This window comes from Poecilia formosa, unplaced genomic scaffold (assembly GCF_000485575.1).
Source record: "Poecilia formosa unplaced genomic scaffold, Poecilia_formosa-5.1.2 Scaffold77, whole genome shotgun sequence".
Taxonomy (NCBI): domain Eukaryota; kingdom Metazoa; phylum Chordata; class Actinopteri; order Cyprinodontiformes; family Poeciliidae; genus Poecilia; species Poecilia formosa.
In genome coordinates, this window is record NW_006800016.1 from 277291 (window position 1) to 293755 (window position 16465).

At 39.2% G+C, this 16465-nt stretch overlaps 2 protein-coding genes across 3 annotated transcripts; one reads left to right on the forward strand and one right to left on the reverse strand.

The window, feature by feature from the left end:
• Positions 1–56: 56 nt before the first annotated feature.
• Positions 57–5895, reverse strand: polr3c (polymerase (RNA) III (DNA directed) polypeptide C). 2 transcript variants are annotated; one of them, XM_007556059.2, is made up of 14 exons: positions 5761–5895; positions 5119–5165; positions 4855–5001; positions 4300–4564; positions 3143–3450; positions 2929–3033; positions 1939–2112; positions 1805–1856; positions 1644–1704; positions 1425–1575; positions 748–849; positions 599–648; positions 368–517; positions 57–277 (listed from the first exon to the last, which is right to left on the reverse strand). In XM_007556059.2, exons 3-14 carry the CDS (start codon positions 4999–5001, stop codon positions 199–201), a joined length of 1644 nt encoding a protein of 547 aa, XP_007556121.1. In that variant the 5' UTR covers positions 5119–5165; positions 5761–5895; the 3' UTR covers positions 57–198. The 2 variants fall into 2 exon arrangements, with proteins under 2 accessions (XP_007556121.1, XP_007556120.1); XM_007556058.2 differs by lacking the exon at positions 5119–5165 and having other exon boundaries at positions 5761–5894.
• An 849-nt stretch (positions 5896–6744) lies between these two features.
• On the forward strand, positions 6745–16346 carry rnf115a (ring finger protein 115a). Its single transcript, XM_007556060.2, has 9 exons — positions 6745–6860; positions 10664–10722; positions 10925–10979; positions 11133–11416; positions 12921–12989; positions 13072–13144; positions 13220–13313; positions 14442–14557; positions 15543–16346. The coding sequence occupies exons 1-9, from the start codon at positions 6783–6785 to the stop codon at positions 15657–15659; spliced, it is 945 nt and encodes a 314-aa protein (XP_007556122.1). The 5' UTR covers positions 6745–6782; the 3' UTR covers positions 15660–16346.
• The last annotated feature ends 119 nt before the right edge of the window (positions 16347–16465 follow it).

The window sequence follows — 16465 nt, forward strand, 5'->3', positions numbered from 1 at the left end:
TTGTTGTGTGTGTTTTGTTTGTTTTCTAATGGAATAAAAACAGGTGGGGAAAAAAAAAAGGTCTTTTGATATTTATTCAGTCTTGATCCACACAATAAAAACAAGAAAAACAACATATTCAGTCAAAGTTAACAGAAACACTAAAGAAATAGTTTTTAAAAATGATGAAATTCTGGATAAATTCTAACAATTTACGACTCAAGATGTAGACGTGGAGCTGACGTAGGATTCTAAGACGAAGACGGTTTCATCTACTTGGTTCTCTGCTGAATCTAACCTGGAAAAGGACAAAAAAAAACAACAAACAAACATAAAAAAAGACTGTTGAGGAAACTGAAAAAGCCCAGTTTCAGTTTTGTCTTCTTACTTGTTGACATGAAGCTTCAAGACGTCCAGCTGCTGCTTCTCAGGAGCAGAGATCATCTCCTCGACTTCGCTCAGCTGCTCGGGCTCGGCCCCGCTGGCCTGCAGAGACGCCAGGATGGCTTCGATTCGCTGAGATTTCTCCAAGAGGCGCCTGGAAACCGACCGGAAAGCAATCGGCCACGATGAGACGGGAACTTAAACCATCAAACCAAATCTTTAGACTAGGACCCACTTGTTTTCTTTGGTCTCAAACAGGCGTCGCTCTATGAGGTTGGCCACAGTCTGCAGGAGAAATGTGTTAGAAAAGGCAGAAGAGGCAAAAAAAAAAAAAAAAGGGAAAATATGCGCCAGGATCCTTCCAGTCAGATCTTGAGCTCCCACCTTGTAGCAGTTCTGCAGCAGCATCCTGGCGGTTGGGAGCTGGTTGACGGTGTAAAGATAAAACGTGCGAGACGGAGCAAAATCTGGGGTTTTGGGGATTTCCTGAAGCAGAGGAAGTTTGTCAGACTGGAAAACATTTTTGTTGTCAAACAAGATAAAATTGTGGTGTTTTACTTTACTAGAATGAAAAGTGATAAAACTGGGTCATTAAATCTGCTTAATTCAAGGTTTATGTAAAAGTGACACAAAAGGTTCCTTTAAGATTTTTTATACAGTTTTCCCGAATTTTCTAAACTTCTTGGCATTTTTTAAAACGAAACCTTCACTTTACTGGACTACAGCTTTTAGGCACATTATATTAAATAATGATTTATTCTTTTAATGTTATTTTCAGTAATAATTTAGCAATTTTTTTTAGGTGTTGAACAAAAACAAACATGATTTAATTCAATTTTAACCAGTGTGAAATGAACATAGAAGTAGTTCTTGTTGGAAATAACACAGCACAGGTACAAAAAGTAAAGTTTCTGTAAAGCAAAAGATATGACATCTTTTGCACAATACATCAAATTACAATTGTTAACTTTTATAACTGTATTCAAATGACAAATCCAAAATAAAATGACCCAAAAGGGACATTTTAAAAGTATTTTATCAGTTAAACTGCTGTGGTTCACCTGGAGCTGCACCAGGTTGTGGGACAGCAGTGTGTACAGCATGTCTTTGGCCTCCTTTGCTGGAATCATGGCAAAGTCCTCCACCTGCTTCTGCTCGAGGTGTCTCTTCCGCAGTAACAGGCGGAAGATACGAGCCGACCGGGAGCCAAATCTGATCAGCAGACGAAAATGAGAACCGGTTGATAAGTCAGTTCGCGTAAAAAACCCGAACGGACTCACCTCTCCTGCACGATGGACTCGATCGTGGCTCGAGCCAGGTTTGCAAGAGCTCTGTGCAGATCTGAGAGACGAGTTCAGGAACACGGCCGATTTATCAGATTGACAAAGCAGACTGGATAATTCAGTATTTCAGCTTTGGCTCTAACTGCACAAAAGGATACTGACAACAAACATTCCTCCTCCGCTTTCTCCAGTCTTCCCAACGAACTCCATCTGGGAAATAAAGAAGCAGTCGATGGTGAAAGAGATTCGTGTGGATAGGAAGTGAAATCGCCCCAGCAGGCGGAGTGCGTACCGGGTCGTCCACCAGCAGAGTCAGATACTGATCCAAAATGTGCCTGGGGATGTTGTAGCTGGCTGGGAGGGACCTGAAGATCTCATTGGCTGAGAGCGGCTTCGTGCAGGCAGCGGTGGCCGAAGTGGTCACCTCACTCATCCTCAGGATGGTCCTCACTATTTCACTGCTGGTCTGAAACGTTAGAATATGAACAATCTTGAAATAACTTGATGGACGATGCTCTTTTTTCCCTTTGTAATCTCATTTTATAATATAATAATGTGTTCTTTACTAAATCTAATAATAAATGATTAATTGGTGTTTAAAGGAATGGATACACACAAAAATCCAAAGTAAGCATTTTAACTGTCAGAAACTACTGACAACTATGCTGTTAAATACAGAGTAAGTCAGTTTTAATTTAGTTTTAGTTTTAATTTAGAAACACTGTACTACTCTTAACTAACATTTTTTTCACTTTTTGTTCAGGTAGAGCCACAATCTTTCATGCATTTGTGGAAATAAGTGGAAGAAAAAAAATGATACACGGTGTTTAAGTCTGAGAGTCTTTTCTCTCAGCTTCACACATCTACAGACTGAAAGATCTGGATTTTGACTGGTGCACTAAACACATTAACATGACTTCATCCAAATCATGCCTTCTTAGCTCTGGGTGTTTGTCTAAAGATAAACCTCGACACCAGCCTCAAGAACTCTGCATCTTTTCCCAGCATGCAGCCCCATCTACCATCCCATCAACTCTGACCTTGTTGACGAAAAGTAATCAAAACTTTTGTTTTCTGTCCGGTTCACAAATACGCACAATGCTTTGTTGGTCTATCACATAAAATCCCGCTGAGAGTTTTTAATACAAGTAAGTGTGGGGAAAAACTCCATGGGTAACAATACTTTTGCAAGTAACAGTGAATTAAATTACTGAAATTATTAATTTTAAGTTCATCCTTTAATAGTTTAGTTGTATTTTGAGCAATTCAAGGGAAACCTGACCTGATCCAGCTTATTGGCCACAGCACTGATGATCGCCTGGTCTCTGAAGTGTTGATGAAAACGCTCAAAATTCACCTGCCAGTAAATTCCCTCATCACCGTGTGTCTGAGCAAACAAACAAACAAACAAACAAACAAAAACATCCACAGCATTATAAAAACACAGGTATGCAAGTGATTTTCGAGCTTATTGATAGAACCAAGTAGTCTCTGACCTCTGTGTCCATCTTAGCCCTTTTTGCATTCCTCTGGTCCTCTCCGTTCTCGGGGACAAGCTGCCGTTTGCCTCGTCCAATGAGCGAAAGATGTGGTACGCTGTAGCACTCAGGAAAGCTCTCTGGAGTTGGCGGGGCAACGCTGACAGCGGCTGCAGGAGCCGCAGCGGCTGCTGATGTTGCCGCAGCAGGAGCGGCGCTGCCTGAAGTTCCTGCTCCTCCCACTGGAGGGCAGCGCTGGAGAAAATGGGTCTCCACCAGTTTGGAGAAGGTGGAAGACACTTCGCTGTAATCCATGCTGTGGCCTTCTATAATGGAAATACACACACACTTTCAACTAGGAGTGGGGATTTATCCTATTGTCTATCATTTATTGTAATACATGTGTATCATGATAAGAATTTGAAATGTGGTTTTCACAATAAATTCCAGATTGCAATGCTTAAAACCACCCAAAAACTGTCAGTACTGTCGTTTTATGTCCATATTATTGTTATTTTCACTATTTTCTAAACTGTTTGTTCAAAGAGAATATCAATAAATACCAATGAATTTGAACATATGATTAAATGCAGTTAATGTGTGGAGTTTGGTGATACAAATCACATTTCTTTAAGTGACTCATGACTCATTTCCTTAAAAAAAGTAATAAACTGTTCTAATTGTCATTTTTATTGTTATCACAATAGTACTGAAAAGAGGAGCATGCCAGAGAATTACTATTTGAATTATTCACGCAGATTATTCTTGTTGTTAATTTACACTGACAGTTTTTCCTGTTTTTCCTGTTTGAGACCAATGATTTCTAATTTTTAAGGGCGATTTTGTTTACAGACAATCCACATTTCAATACATATTGTTTCAGTTGTGTGAAACAATAACTGAAACAACAATTTCGCTCATTGTTTTTGATTATTTTTGATCTTTCAAACATCTATCAGTTCAAGCATTACTGTTCTTTAGAGATTACAGTTTTACTACTCTTTGAGAATATTATCAAATGGTCTAAAAATCTACATTTATCGCAATAATTTCAGGGACAATTAGTCGTCAAGTAAAATGTGTTGCTGCGATAGCCCTAGCATTAAATTCAAAAAGCTTTTGAAACAAGAAAACTGCAGCTTTTTTAAAGATTTCCGGTGGACACAAAAACCGACCCTCCATGTTCTGCGTGAGTCGGTCTGCGACCGTCTTCACCGTGCTGCTCATCGTCATGTGGCCACGCTGCAGCAGCTCCTCTATGATCAGCTCGCCCGTGTCGCCGTACAGCGTTTTGGCCGTGTAGATGTAACGCGGGTAGCGCAGAACTCTCAGGATCCGATCGCAGCAGGCCCGGTACTCTGTGGGGCTGCCCGGTCCTTTGCGGCCAGAGGTGAAACAACAAGCCCCATGTTGCACAAGCACGCACAGACACTTCTTTACCTTTAATGAAAAAGAAACATTAATGCACACCTATCATCCCTGAGTTTCTTCTACACTTTGAGAGAAAACCTTGATATGAACGATGATGAATGATGTAATAACGCAGTAACGTCTAAGTGTTTTGAATTGATTTTATTCAACCGCCATCATTTACAAACTTAAAAGGTGATAATATTAGCTAATAAGTTGAGAAAAAAAAATAAACATCTTGAATACATCACCACAAGCCGTTGGTGGCAAAATTTAAATGATAATCATAACTATAGGCAGAAAATGTTGGATAGCCGCACCAAATCCACCGAGAGGTTGGTTTCTTGGACGATGGTCCTCAAGTTCTGTGCTCCACTTCGGAGCAGGTGAGTTCCCACTTTCTCCACCATCTCTCCGAAATGCTCCTGCAGCAGCAGGCCACACAGACGGATCTCCTGGGCCGTCATCTGCATAAAGGCAAGAATAAATACACACAGAAGAAGGAGCTTTAGTGAGAAGAGACAAAAATTTAACTTTCAGTCCAATATTTAGAGTGCCATGTGTGGTGGTAAATATATATATACCACTCTTGAAGGGCTGCAAAAGTCTCAAAACTGGGGAGGAGGCTCACCTTTCAGGAGGACAAAGATTGTAAACATACAGTCAAAGCTACAAGCACAGGGTTTTAATCAAAGACAAATTATTATCCAGTCAAAGCCCAGACCTAAAATCAATTGAGAATCTGTGGCATATTTGGGGGACCCTAATTTAAAGCAGCAGCAAAAAAAGAAAAAAAAAAAGTTTAACATAACTCGAAAGATTTGTAGCTGCAATTGTGGCAAAACAAGATGGATGTTGCACAATACACGGTTTGTGAAAGAAATTGAAAAAATATCAACATTTTTGCAAGGAACTGCAATGTAAACAATTTCTTATGTCAATTCATTGGGTTTGTATGCGGAGAAAGAGTATAGAACTGCAGCTGTTTCAATAAGATGAACTGCCAACAGATTATTGTTATTTACGGCATAAAAGAAATACATCCAACAAAACCCAAACTCTCTAGACTGCAAAGTTACACTGACGCCTCATGTAACGTAAGTCTGTCAACTACGGCTAAAGACCACAACCTTAAAACCTGCTCCTTATGATGCACGGTGGGTCAGTGAATGTACAAACATTGTCGCCTGTAAGGCTACAAGCAACAACGTATTATTAGCACTAACCTTGCACACGGATATCTGTCAGGACAGGAGAAACTTTCGCCTCTATGCATCCCAAAGACCGTAGACTTCGCACACATGCGACTCGTCGATGACAACACAGGACCACTTCCGCTATCCAGGTTTGCTCGTCGGTGTCTCGCTGTGGTGGAGCGCCGCTTGTCGGCCTGGAGAAGTATGGTAGACCAAATTATCACATAATACAATTATTAGGTAGCCAAGTTAATCTGCGTTAAAGTTAGTTGAGTTGCAGGTGTCTTTAGATTTTGGAGCAATGCTTCTCAAACGGTATTGGTATTTATTTATTTTTTAATAATCCAATGTCCCAGTTCTTTTTCATGTCTTTACCAATTTGCTGGGATTCATTCGGTGTACTTGATGTTCTTACTTTAAACGTTGTTTTCACAAACGTTGTTTCCATTAGAGCAAAAATGTTTCAGTGTTAGTAAATGTATTAAATTATCTGAGAATTACAGTTGTAGGTGTGTCACACTTCTTAAAACGCTTGACCTAAATGGTTGTATCGCACTTTCCTAAAAATAACACAACATGTCGTTTTCTGAACATTTGCTATTTGAGTAGTCCTAATAAAGTCCTAATAGTTTCTGCACAACTCAGATTTTTGTAAGTTTGTTCCAGAGCTAGGGGTATCATCCCACCCTTTTCGTTGGTTGAGCTCTTTTCTGTAAAGCAGTGATGTAATTTCATCAGCAGACGTTCTGTTTGATTTTTCTGACCAGTAACTTAAAATTCCTGACTTTTAAATAAATAAAAAAAACACTCCACATGAATGAAAATTTAAAAAATAAGAACAATAAAATTTGTTTACCTACGAAATGTGTGGATAGTCCATGACAAATTTCTAGATATTTTTAATTTCAAATCTTATATGCAACGCTATTGTAGTCTACAGAGTGTGGGAGAATGTGATTTGATTATATGCTACAACCACCTTCCATACACGTCCGACAGCTGTCTTCGGTTGGCGGAGGACCGACGTCAGTGTTTGTGCTTCTTTGGGGAAGATGGCGGAGGCTGCGGCTGTTCCCCCGCATCGGTTTTTCTGTCACTGTTGTAAGGGAGAGGTAAACCCCAAACTCCCGGTAGGTCAGATGACTTTAGTTTATGTGCCGTGTTATTTTGTGGAGTACTGGGGCTGACAGCGCTGCCTGCCGGAGAATGTCTGATTCTCTCGCCTGCTTGCTAAAGCTAAACCCTGCTAGCCTGGTAGCGCTTGTTAGCCCCGTTTGTTGTTGTTGTAAACTCGCGAAATAAACTCCTGTAAAGGTTTTATTTTAGTAAAGAAACAGACTTTAAAAGCAAACACTGTCTACTTTTGAAAGGTTTAAACGTCTAACATGGTTATGCCAAAACTCTCTGCTTAAAAGATTTGCTTAAGATACTTCAGATATGTTGTTCGCGATATTTCTACCAGTCAACAGCAACAACCGAGAGAAAGCTGTTAACTAATTGATCAAAGACAACTTATTTAAAATTAGCTAACAGAAAGTCGACAGTTACTGTTTGATTTAAAAAAATGTATTATTGACAGGACAAGTTGGGGAATTTTCCAGTGTACACTTAAAAGTGTTTAGTTTCAGTTTTGTTATCAAAAGTAGGAGTGAACTGACCATAAGTGAGCTATTTACGGTCAACATTACGATACGTAGAATATATATTTTATTTCCGCTCATGTATTTTTGAAAGACTTGGAGTAAATCCAAGCTTTAACAAGTACTGAAGGAGCTTCTACTGTAGCCGAATGATATCTGTAAGATCTTTGATTAGTCTTATATGACCATTAATGGGGCTTTTGGAGACAACTTTGTATTGCATTAAATACATTTATGAATTTAAAAGTTAATTTAAGAAACGTGGTCACACTTGCCTCTGTTCCATATTTCCATATAGTCTTTGAGAACTATAAAATAATATGGTAGAATAAGACCGTTCAATATTTGTCTCTGTCCTCGCTTCCCTGAGTTGTCATTAGTTATATTATCAAGACTAATAGTTTTCATATGTTTTATTACAAGCAGCATCTCTGTAAATACCAAGTTTCCCCCAGTGTCTTCTTGAGATATTTAAACTCCTGCCTTATCTCAGAGAATTTCAAAATGCTGCCAACATTTCCAGATCTCACATATTCCATGATAGCCAGAGGTTTAAAGTGCAAAAACATCCAACAGAGCAGCTTTGCTGTAATGTTGAGCCTTCCTGTTAGCTGATGTTGAAGCTCCCTGTTGAAGCATCCTGAACGAGTAGCTCACACACCTATGTACAAAGTAGTTTTCTTTTTAAGCAGCTACTTGCACTTTTGAATTTCATCAGACTTGATTAAAATAGCCAACTTTGAGTCTTCCTGCATCAGTAATCGCTCCCACCATGAAATGACCGGATGTTGCACCTCGGCTTTTCAGTCATATTTTTAAGTCCTTGTTTTTTGGTGCATCTCTAGATAATTTTCAGTTGTCAACCTTTTTTTTTTTCATTTAAATTCAGTTCCCATTGACATGAATGAAAACTGCAGGGTGAAATCAGATATATTTATTTTTTTATTGCCCTTTCTTTCTCATGTTGATACACAACATTTCATCTCAGGGCAACACTCACCTGATTGTCTCACCAACTGTAGTTGAAATTGTTTTTCTTACCCTGTTTATTTATTTATTTATTTATTTATTACTAATTTTTTTCTATAAGTTATAACAAAGTGAAGCTTATAAAAAATTGTGGCATTTGTTGCATAAGCGTTACAGTCAAGGATAAGCTAATACTTGACTAATAAGTCAGGTAAGCTAATCATTGTTTCATAAAATCACATTTGTATTGTGTTTACTTGCAACACTTCTAATTAGAGGTTTACATGCTGAGCTTCATTTGAATCTATCTATTGCATATTATTCATCTTTCTACCCGTCACTCACTCAAAATAGGTTTGCTACTTTAAAGGTTACTAAGTGCTTATAACATGTCAGTCAGCCGGATGACTACAACACCCAAGTATCGCGGCACACTACCTCGGTACTTCCCAGGTATCGTTTTTCATTCATCCAGGATCATGTGCGCATGTATAAAACAGAAAGGATAAACTGGGCGAGTGACACACGACTGGCCCAGTCTGGTTTTGCTAATTGTGCACTTTCAGATCCTAATGTTTGCCAAATCAGACTAATGACATGTAACTCCTGGAATAATGTCATGCATGTATGGAGAAATTTATATCATTTTTTTCCAAAATAAAAGTCCGTCATGAGCTGAACACCTTTAAATAGAGTTTCTTATGCGGGCGGCATTAATCTGATCACCTCCTCGTTGTCTGCGTGTTCTGAATCTCCGCTCAGCCCTGTTTTCATGGCTGGAAGGCCCTGGCTTTCATTAGGAAAAGAACATCTGAGCGACGGTGGTGTTTTCCTCATTCTGTCTCACTAACACTCAAGGCGTGGTCGGCCAGACCAGCTCTACCTCCTGGGTTGCATTCAGAAAACACTGGCTGTCATTCAAAAAACAAAAAAAACAAAAAGGGTCTGATATCATCTGCCAATGTCCTGTTGTTAATTTAATCATCAAGTAAAAATACGTTGAGATGTTTTTACTCTGGAATCTGTAAAGTGGTTTCAGATAACATCTCAAAAAATGGAACTGGTGTCTTTTTACTTTTGGTTTTCTTGCTGTGTTTATAGAGGTGTATGATACAAAGATATTAGATTACGACATGAAACATTGAGAATAACATACATTTAAAGCAAAGTTTATTTGCTTGCTTCTCTACGTTTTGTCAGCTCACTTAAGTGGAGCCAGAAAGAAAACATTTACAAGCCAAATTATCTAAGACTTTGTAGTCATATGTGTGGATCCAGGTAGTGAGGTTTTTAATTTGCTACCTATGAAATACGAGTCTTTTACTTTTTATTTTCTTCTAAAAATGATTGGCTGATTGGGATTTATACATTAATAAATTAGCCTCGTTAAATGTCAGTACATTTTATTTTATTTTTAAGTTTTGAGCTGTTCCACATTGACCTTCCAGTTGAAAGAATATGTTTATTTTGTAAAATATGTAAATTAAAATATAAAATCTGAATTTGGAAACAACAGATTTTAAAGGCTTTTTTAATATGAGGATCATTTTGCTCAGTGCTGATCTGCGTTCTCACACGTCTTTTATTTTCCTGCTTTGCCTTCGGCTCTGTTAAATCAGTTTTATATAAATAGCATGCATGTTACCTGAGTGATGTCGATTTACTTTCAAATTAAAGTACAAATTTGGAGGCTAGCTAAGTAGTCTGGTACTGAGTGCTCTGGAAGTTTTAGGTATTAAATGTCAGCTGTCCAAGACACAACTTTGCAAAATAAAAAAGACAAGTGTATCATTTTTTTCCCTGTATCCCATAGTCATTTTTCTCTCTCAATTTTAGTTTAAATCTTTTTGAATTAAATATGAATTCACTTTGAAATACGCAGCCACACATTTTTCCTGAACCCAGTGAATGTCACTAGTGTAAGAATAACAAATGTTTATTGGTTCCATCTTCTTTGGTCTAAAACAATGCCTCCTTATTTATTCCTCTTTTTTTGTCCTATTTTGTAACATCTGTTTCACTCGTTTAGCCCAATCATAACACCTAAACCTGGATTACTCGAGCCCAGTTCTCGAGATTCACAATCCCGCGACTTTTAGATGCGTCTTCTCTCCAACACACCTGAGTTAAATTGACTGAATTCCCTCATCAGCTCCGCAGAGCCACAATAACGACCCATTAATGTGATTAAGCTGCGTTGGAGAAGAAATGCATCTAAAGTTTTCTGGACTGGACTTGGCCATCCGTGGCCTAAACAAACATCTTCAGTTCCTGGTGAACTGTATGAAAATGTCTGACTCGGCCTTTGTTTTGCTTCCTTCCAGGAATACATCTGTCCAAGATGTGATTCAGGTTTCATAGAGGAAGTAACAGAGGACTCCAGGTATGAGGCTTTTCTGCCGCTGCTTTAATTGTCCGTATAAGTAATCGTGTTGATGTCGAAGTGTTCGGACTTTAGGCTGAAGTTCTGTTTAAGCTCCTCCTTGTGTAGTCTTGTTAGTCTCTTAAAATTGTTCATAAATGAGGGGTTTGGTGTATGTTCATAATAGTGTGTCTTTTGTCCCCTTGTGCGCTGCTTCCCTCAGTCTCCTAGAGGGCGGCGCTAATGGGCTAGATGACACAGCCACACAATTTGCAGAGGTACGGGTTTTTTGGGAGGGTCGTTGAAGGAACACAAACTGACATTCATGATGTTTCAGTTTGTCGTCTTCTCTTCTTTTGACCCTTATTCCTTATTGTTTTCTGCGTGCAATTTCTCATACTAACTCTTCCCTGTTGTTGACATCTTTGTAGCTATGGCACCTTTTGTTACTGGAGCGGCCATTTACAACAGACAGAGACAGTCCCGACTCCGAGCACCGGCTCCCTGGAGGCCGCTTGACGGGCTTCGGTGATCTGGGAGGGTTGGGAGGCGGATCGATCGGGGGATCTGTCCCCACAGGTCTGGGAGGATCCATGGGGGGTCTGCTGGGATCCGGGGACTCCTGGGGGCAAGGGCGTCCGCCTCGTTTAGGCAGCCAGAGGAGATACAGGTCCAGAGGCAGCAGCAGGCCAGATCGCTCACCAGCGGTTGAGGGGTAAGTAGTTTCCACCGCCCGGCTCGGTCGTCTCCCTCCGTGCCTCCCTTTAGTTTTGCTCCTATAAGCCTCGTTTCCAACAAACGGCGGCGGTCGAGACATGTTGCAGCTCCAGTGCGGTCGCTGGAGTCGCTCACGGCTGACGTACAGAATGATTTGCTGCAACTTGTCTGAAGTTCCAGGGGCAGCCCTGCAGTTCTCTGTGCTGTGTGTGCAGTGGCTAAATACAAGATGACTTTCACAGCAAAAAGCCACATGCAGATTTCCAGATCACACATAACTTGCTGCACAAGGCCAGAAATCAACCGATCAAATGAAATTAACCAAAAATAAAAATGAAACATGTTTTGGTTGGTTTGTCTCCAAAGACTCTGATCTTGATCCTCATACAATCATTTATATTTTTTAAATTGATTTTTCCTGCTTATTTTGCTCAACTAAAGAAACCAAAAATCTGAATTTAGCAGTATAACTGGAGCCGATCGTGTCTTTGTCTTCTCATAGCAAAGTTCTTGAATATACGATTTAAAATGGATTCTTTGCTACGTTGCGCTTTCCGTAGACGAGTTCATCCTTTTAGGAGACAGTCATGGAAACGATGCTTCTCATCAGAGTTGCAGAAAATTGCCCTTTTACTCAATATCTGTCGGCAGTACTCAAAATATATGCTTCATTGATCATGGAGGGTGATTTCTTTACACATGTAAAATAACAAGGCACAAAATATATTGAGAAGATTGGAGTAAATGAAGAGAACGTACAAAGAAAAAACCTCCAGAACGCTCCAGAAAAAAGCTTTCTGGAGTGTCTGCTTTGCTCAGCAGTTTCAGTGACGATGTTTAAATGTTTCTTGAACCGCAGATAAGATAAGAGGAGGGAACCGCAGATCCCTCCTCTTATCTGATATCTTATTTTCTTTTACATAATTCAGACACGTGTCAAAAAATCTCCAGACAGTCATCCCTATCAGGGATGTTAGGCAAACCTCCAACAATGTTAACAGATGTTGCAGTAACAATATGACTTGCAATAAATAAGCAACTAAACATTGTTTAGGTTTTATTGTAAAAGCTACCTCCAGACGACATCCGCTGTTTTTGTTACTCAAACAAGTTTTAGTTTCATAATAATTTTATCTTCTTAAACCTGCTTATTGAACTGCTTTAAACTGCTTATTACAGTTTAGGCAGTTCTTCATAATATGCATATTGTGTATAGTGATATTGCAATGATGGATAAATTTGCAATAAATTGCGCATCCCATGTCTGAGTCATTCATAGGTCAGAGAATTTCTCTAAGACTGCTTGAGCATTAATGTACGAATGAGTGAAGAAGCAGCCAAAGTCCAAAGAAAGTCTTTGTTTGGTTTCCAGAAATATTAATGCAATTTCTGACATGTACTTTAATTTAAAAGGAAAATCTATTAATTGTCTTCCAGCTATAGAGTCTTGCATTTGGTTCTAACTTTAGTTGCTGTTGTGTGTGTTTTTTTTTTTCTTACAGGATTGTACAGCAGTTTCTAGCTGGACTCTTTGCCAACTCTGGAGTTCCCGGCTCACCTCCTCTGTCATGGTAAAATCTAAGCGGCTTCGCCGGAGCCTCAGCGTTGCTTTTCTGAAACTGTTCATCTCCAGCTTGGCTGCTCCTCTTACAGGACGGGGATGCTGCACTCTAACCCAGGCGATTACGCCTGGGGGCAGGGAGGGTTAGACGCTGTCATAACGCAGGTGAACTCATTTTCTTTCCACACTTTCACCTGTTTTTACCCTCGAGTTTACCTGTGTGTGTGTGTGTGTGGTTAGTTACTAGGTCAACTGGAGAACACAGGCCCTCCTCCAGCGGAGAAAGAGAAGATTTCTTCCCTCCCGACTGTCAGTATAACTCAGGAACAAGCAGGTCTGTCATATTTCCCACCTTTTAGTTTCTGACTTTGTCCTTAAAGTTGACCATAGCTGTGTTTGAGTTGTCAGTTTCATCCCTTTCCATGGACAGCGGCTACTTTATTAGGGCTGTTTACATTTGTTTTTTTATATTTTTTGGGTCATGGCTGCTAAGTTTTTAAACTAGTGATTAAATCTAGAGACTATATGTTTTAGTGCTGTTCACATACACCGAGTCACTTTAATGCATTACTATGACTTTTTTTTCTTTTATTGAGAAAATATATATTTAATTAGTATTTGTTTATATGTATCTTTTAGAATCAGAATGAAACGACTCTGGTCAGCTTTCTACAGTCTTATATTTTTTTTGGGGAAAAAAATCATTTATTCTTAGGAGTGCTTTACGTTTGGACAGGTATTTCAAATGAAAGTGAAGTAAACTGCAGCCAAACTGCATCTTAAATTGAGGACTTCAGCTGATTTTTGACATTTAACATGGGCAAATTTTTTATTTTAAGATTTTTTTGGCTCTAGAGGCCTTTATTTGATAGTTAATTGACAGGAAAGAGGGTAATGAGAGAAGGAGGAAGATGTGCAGCAAAGGTCGCCAAGGCCGGGAATCGAACCTGCGACAGCTGCGTCGAGAACTAAGCCCCCCATATGTGGGTTGTGCTTAATCCCTGCGCCACCACAGCACACCCACACAGGCAAATGCAATATTTATTGTATTTAAAGTCTCACAACAGTACAAATATATTCTATGGCTCAAAATCTGTGTATATTATTGCATTTAAATTTCAAAATGGGTCAACAATAGATTGAAAAATCCAGTTAATTGTGGGATTAACTGGAAAAGAAAGACTAAGTTAAACAGAAAGACTATGGCTAATAAAAACATCCAAAACTCTGTTTAGGGTAAAATTTTCATTAACCTAAAAGAGATTAACAGTTTATCCCATTAACTAATTGCAGGGTACTCTTTGTAACTTTGTCTTTTTAGAGTTTAACTTGCACTAACTCCCTATCTTTGAATTGTAAATAAAGAATATGAAGCTCATAAATAAACAACAAAAAAAGAAAAGTGTTTTTTTTTTATTCTATCAGTGAAAACTGAAGCATGTTTTCCTCTTCTCTCCTGCAGATTGCTGTATGGAATGCCCAGTGTGCAAAGAGGACTTTGCAGTGGGAGAACCAGTCAGACAGCTACCCTGTAACCACTTCTTTCACTCAGACTGTATAGTACCATGGCTGGAAATGGTGAGTCACCATACAGAACAGCAAGCATATGATTCATTTGCTGTTCTTGGGGTAAAAAAAAAATCCAGATGTAAAACCACATTCAAACTAGCTTTCCAGGATAGAGCAAAAAAAATACATATATATAATCACAACCAATTTCCATGTGCTAGATCAGTATGAGAAAGGAATGATTAGGTTTGCAATTGTACAGTACTTTTAAAGACCATTCTTAACCCTTTAAGCTTTTCATATTTTGCCAATTTCATTGGGATTTTATGCACTGGAAAGAAACAAGTGAGCACATAATAATCAGATATTAGTGCATTTATAAGTTCTAAGTTTCCACAAACTGGAAATCAATTTGCGGGAAACTGATTTTACAGTGGAGGAAAACTGTGGAGGAAGGCGTTCTGGTCGAATGAGAGAGAAAACTTAAGCTGAACACATCACCCCCACGAGGAAATATAGTCGTGGAATGGCCCAGTCAAAGTCCAGATCTGAATACTGCTGAGAATCTGGGTTTCAGCAGATTCTCAGCAGATAAAATGCTGTTCAGAGACGTTCTCTATCCAGTCTCGCTGAGCTAGAGCTAATTTGCGAAAAGATTAAAACATCCCTCTAGATATGCAATGTGAGACAGAAAGTGGTTCCTATAAAATGTTCACTCCAGAGACAATGAATGAATTCATACTTATGGGATTTTTAGCATTGTCCTCCTGCTTTACATATACGTGTTAAAACCCATTAAAGTTGGAGGTTTAACATGACGAAATCAGAAAAAGTTAAAGCGGCTGGCTTGATATTTCTAATTGAAAGACAGTCATGTACTAATCTCCATTGACATCCACTGAAATTAGTTTGATTTGATTAAAGCTCAATTTGTAAGTTGAATTAATGTGTAGGTGGGAACATGCTGCACTGGTTTAGCTTGACAGTAGTAACACCAAATTTTGGCCAAACTGCAGCGATCTGATGTCTGCCTGCTTTTCCCGTGGTTCTGCAGCACGACACGTGTCCAGTGTGTCGGATGAGTTTGAACGGAGAAGACAGCAGCAGCCAGCCCGCAGAGTCCCCCTCGCTCTCCACGGACCCCCGCACACAGGAGAGATGGTCTTTTTGAGACACCGCAGCTGTCTCATCCTCAGCTATCCGTCACATACATCCAGGAAAAAGGAAGAAAACGCTTCTCATTCTCCCTATTTTCTCTCTGTTCCTGTCATCATATTTTCAGCCACTTTGTATATTTATTTTCTATTTTTAATGCCTTCTTCTTCAATCATGTATCCTCTTAAAGACGTCTTAATTTGTTGTGGTTTGCTGAATCTGTTTTTATTTGTCGGGATAGAGCAGCCTAGATTGAACCTCATCTCGCCCCGTTCTTTTTCCGTTTCCTCTTCTCGAGCAAAACTTCGCCACGTTTTTCTCTCGGCGCGTTGCTGAAATTCTCTGGCGGAGGGAAAAAGACTTTATTTCTTTACCGTTTCAAAGACACAGAATCCTGAAGCTGAGCCCCTGTGAAGGCACGAGGAATATTCGTAACGGCAACTCTGCTCAGTTATTTTACAGTGATTATCAGGAAAATGTTGATGTTTTTAAATTTAATAGGAATCTGGGTAAAAGAGCCACAAGTAGAAGCTGTAACTTCAGATAAGAGGAAGCATTTTTTTTTAAGCCCTCCCAACTCCTCTCTGTCTGAAACCGTACATGAAATGACATTTTTTCAGTGTTTCGCCCCCGTATCTCCTGCGTGAGATGTCATAAACTCCTCCTGGTGTATATATTAAATACAAATGGCATCCCTCTCTCATTTTAGTCCTCTGTTTATGGCAGTCTTCTTTTGATTCACATTTTTATCACTTATTTTGATGTAAATAATTTTAGTCCTACTTAAGGTTTGCAAAGGAAAAAGAAGACATTGAGAATGGC

Excerpts from the sequence above, each read along its gene's own strand:
- polr3c (XM_007556059.2), bottom strand. The coding sequence starts at position 5,001 with ATGACGGCCCAGGAGATCCGTCTGTGTGGCCTGCTGCTGCAGGAGCAT. Across the intron at positions 4,565-4,854 it reads CCAACCTCTCGGTGGATTTG|GTAAAGAAGTGTCTGTGCGT; the intron begins GTGCGGCTATCC and ends TTTTCATTAAAG. Across the intron at positions 850-1,424 it reads ACAACCTGGTGCAGCTCCAG|GAAATCCCCAAAACCCCAGA; the intron begins GTGAACCACAGC and ends CCTCTGCTTCAG.
- rnf115a (XM_007556060.2), top strand. The coding sequence starts at position 6,783 with ATGGCGGAGGCTGCGGCTGTTCCCCCGCATCGGTTTTTCTGTCACTGT. Across the intron at positions 10,723-10,924 it reads GAAGTAACAGAGGACTCCAG|TCTCCTAGAGGGCGGCGCTA; the intron begins GTATGAGGCTTT and ends TGCTTCCCTCAG. Across the intron at positions 14,558-15,542 it reads TAGTACCATGGCTGGAAATG|CACGACACGTGTCCAGTGTG; the intron begins GTGAGTCACCAT and ends GTGGTTCTGCAG.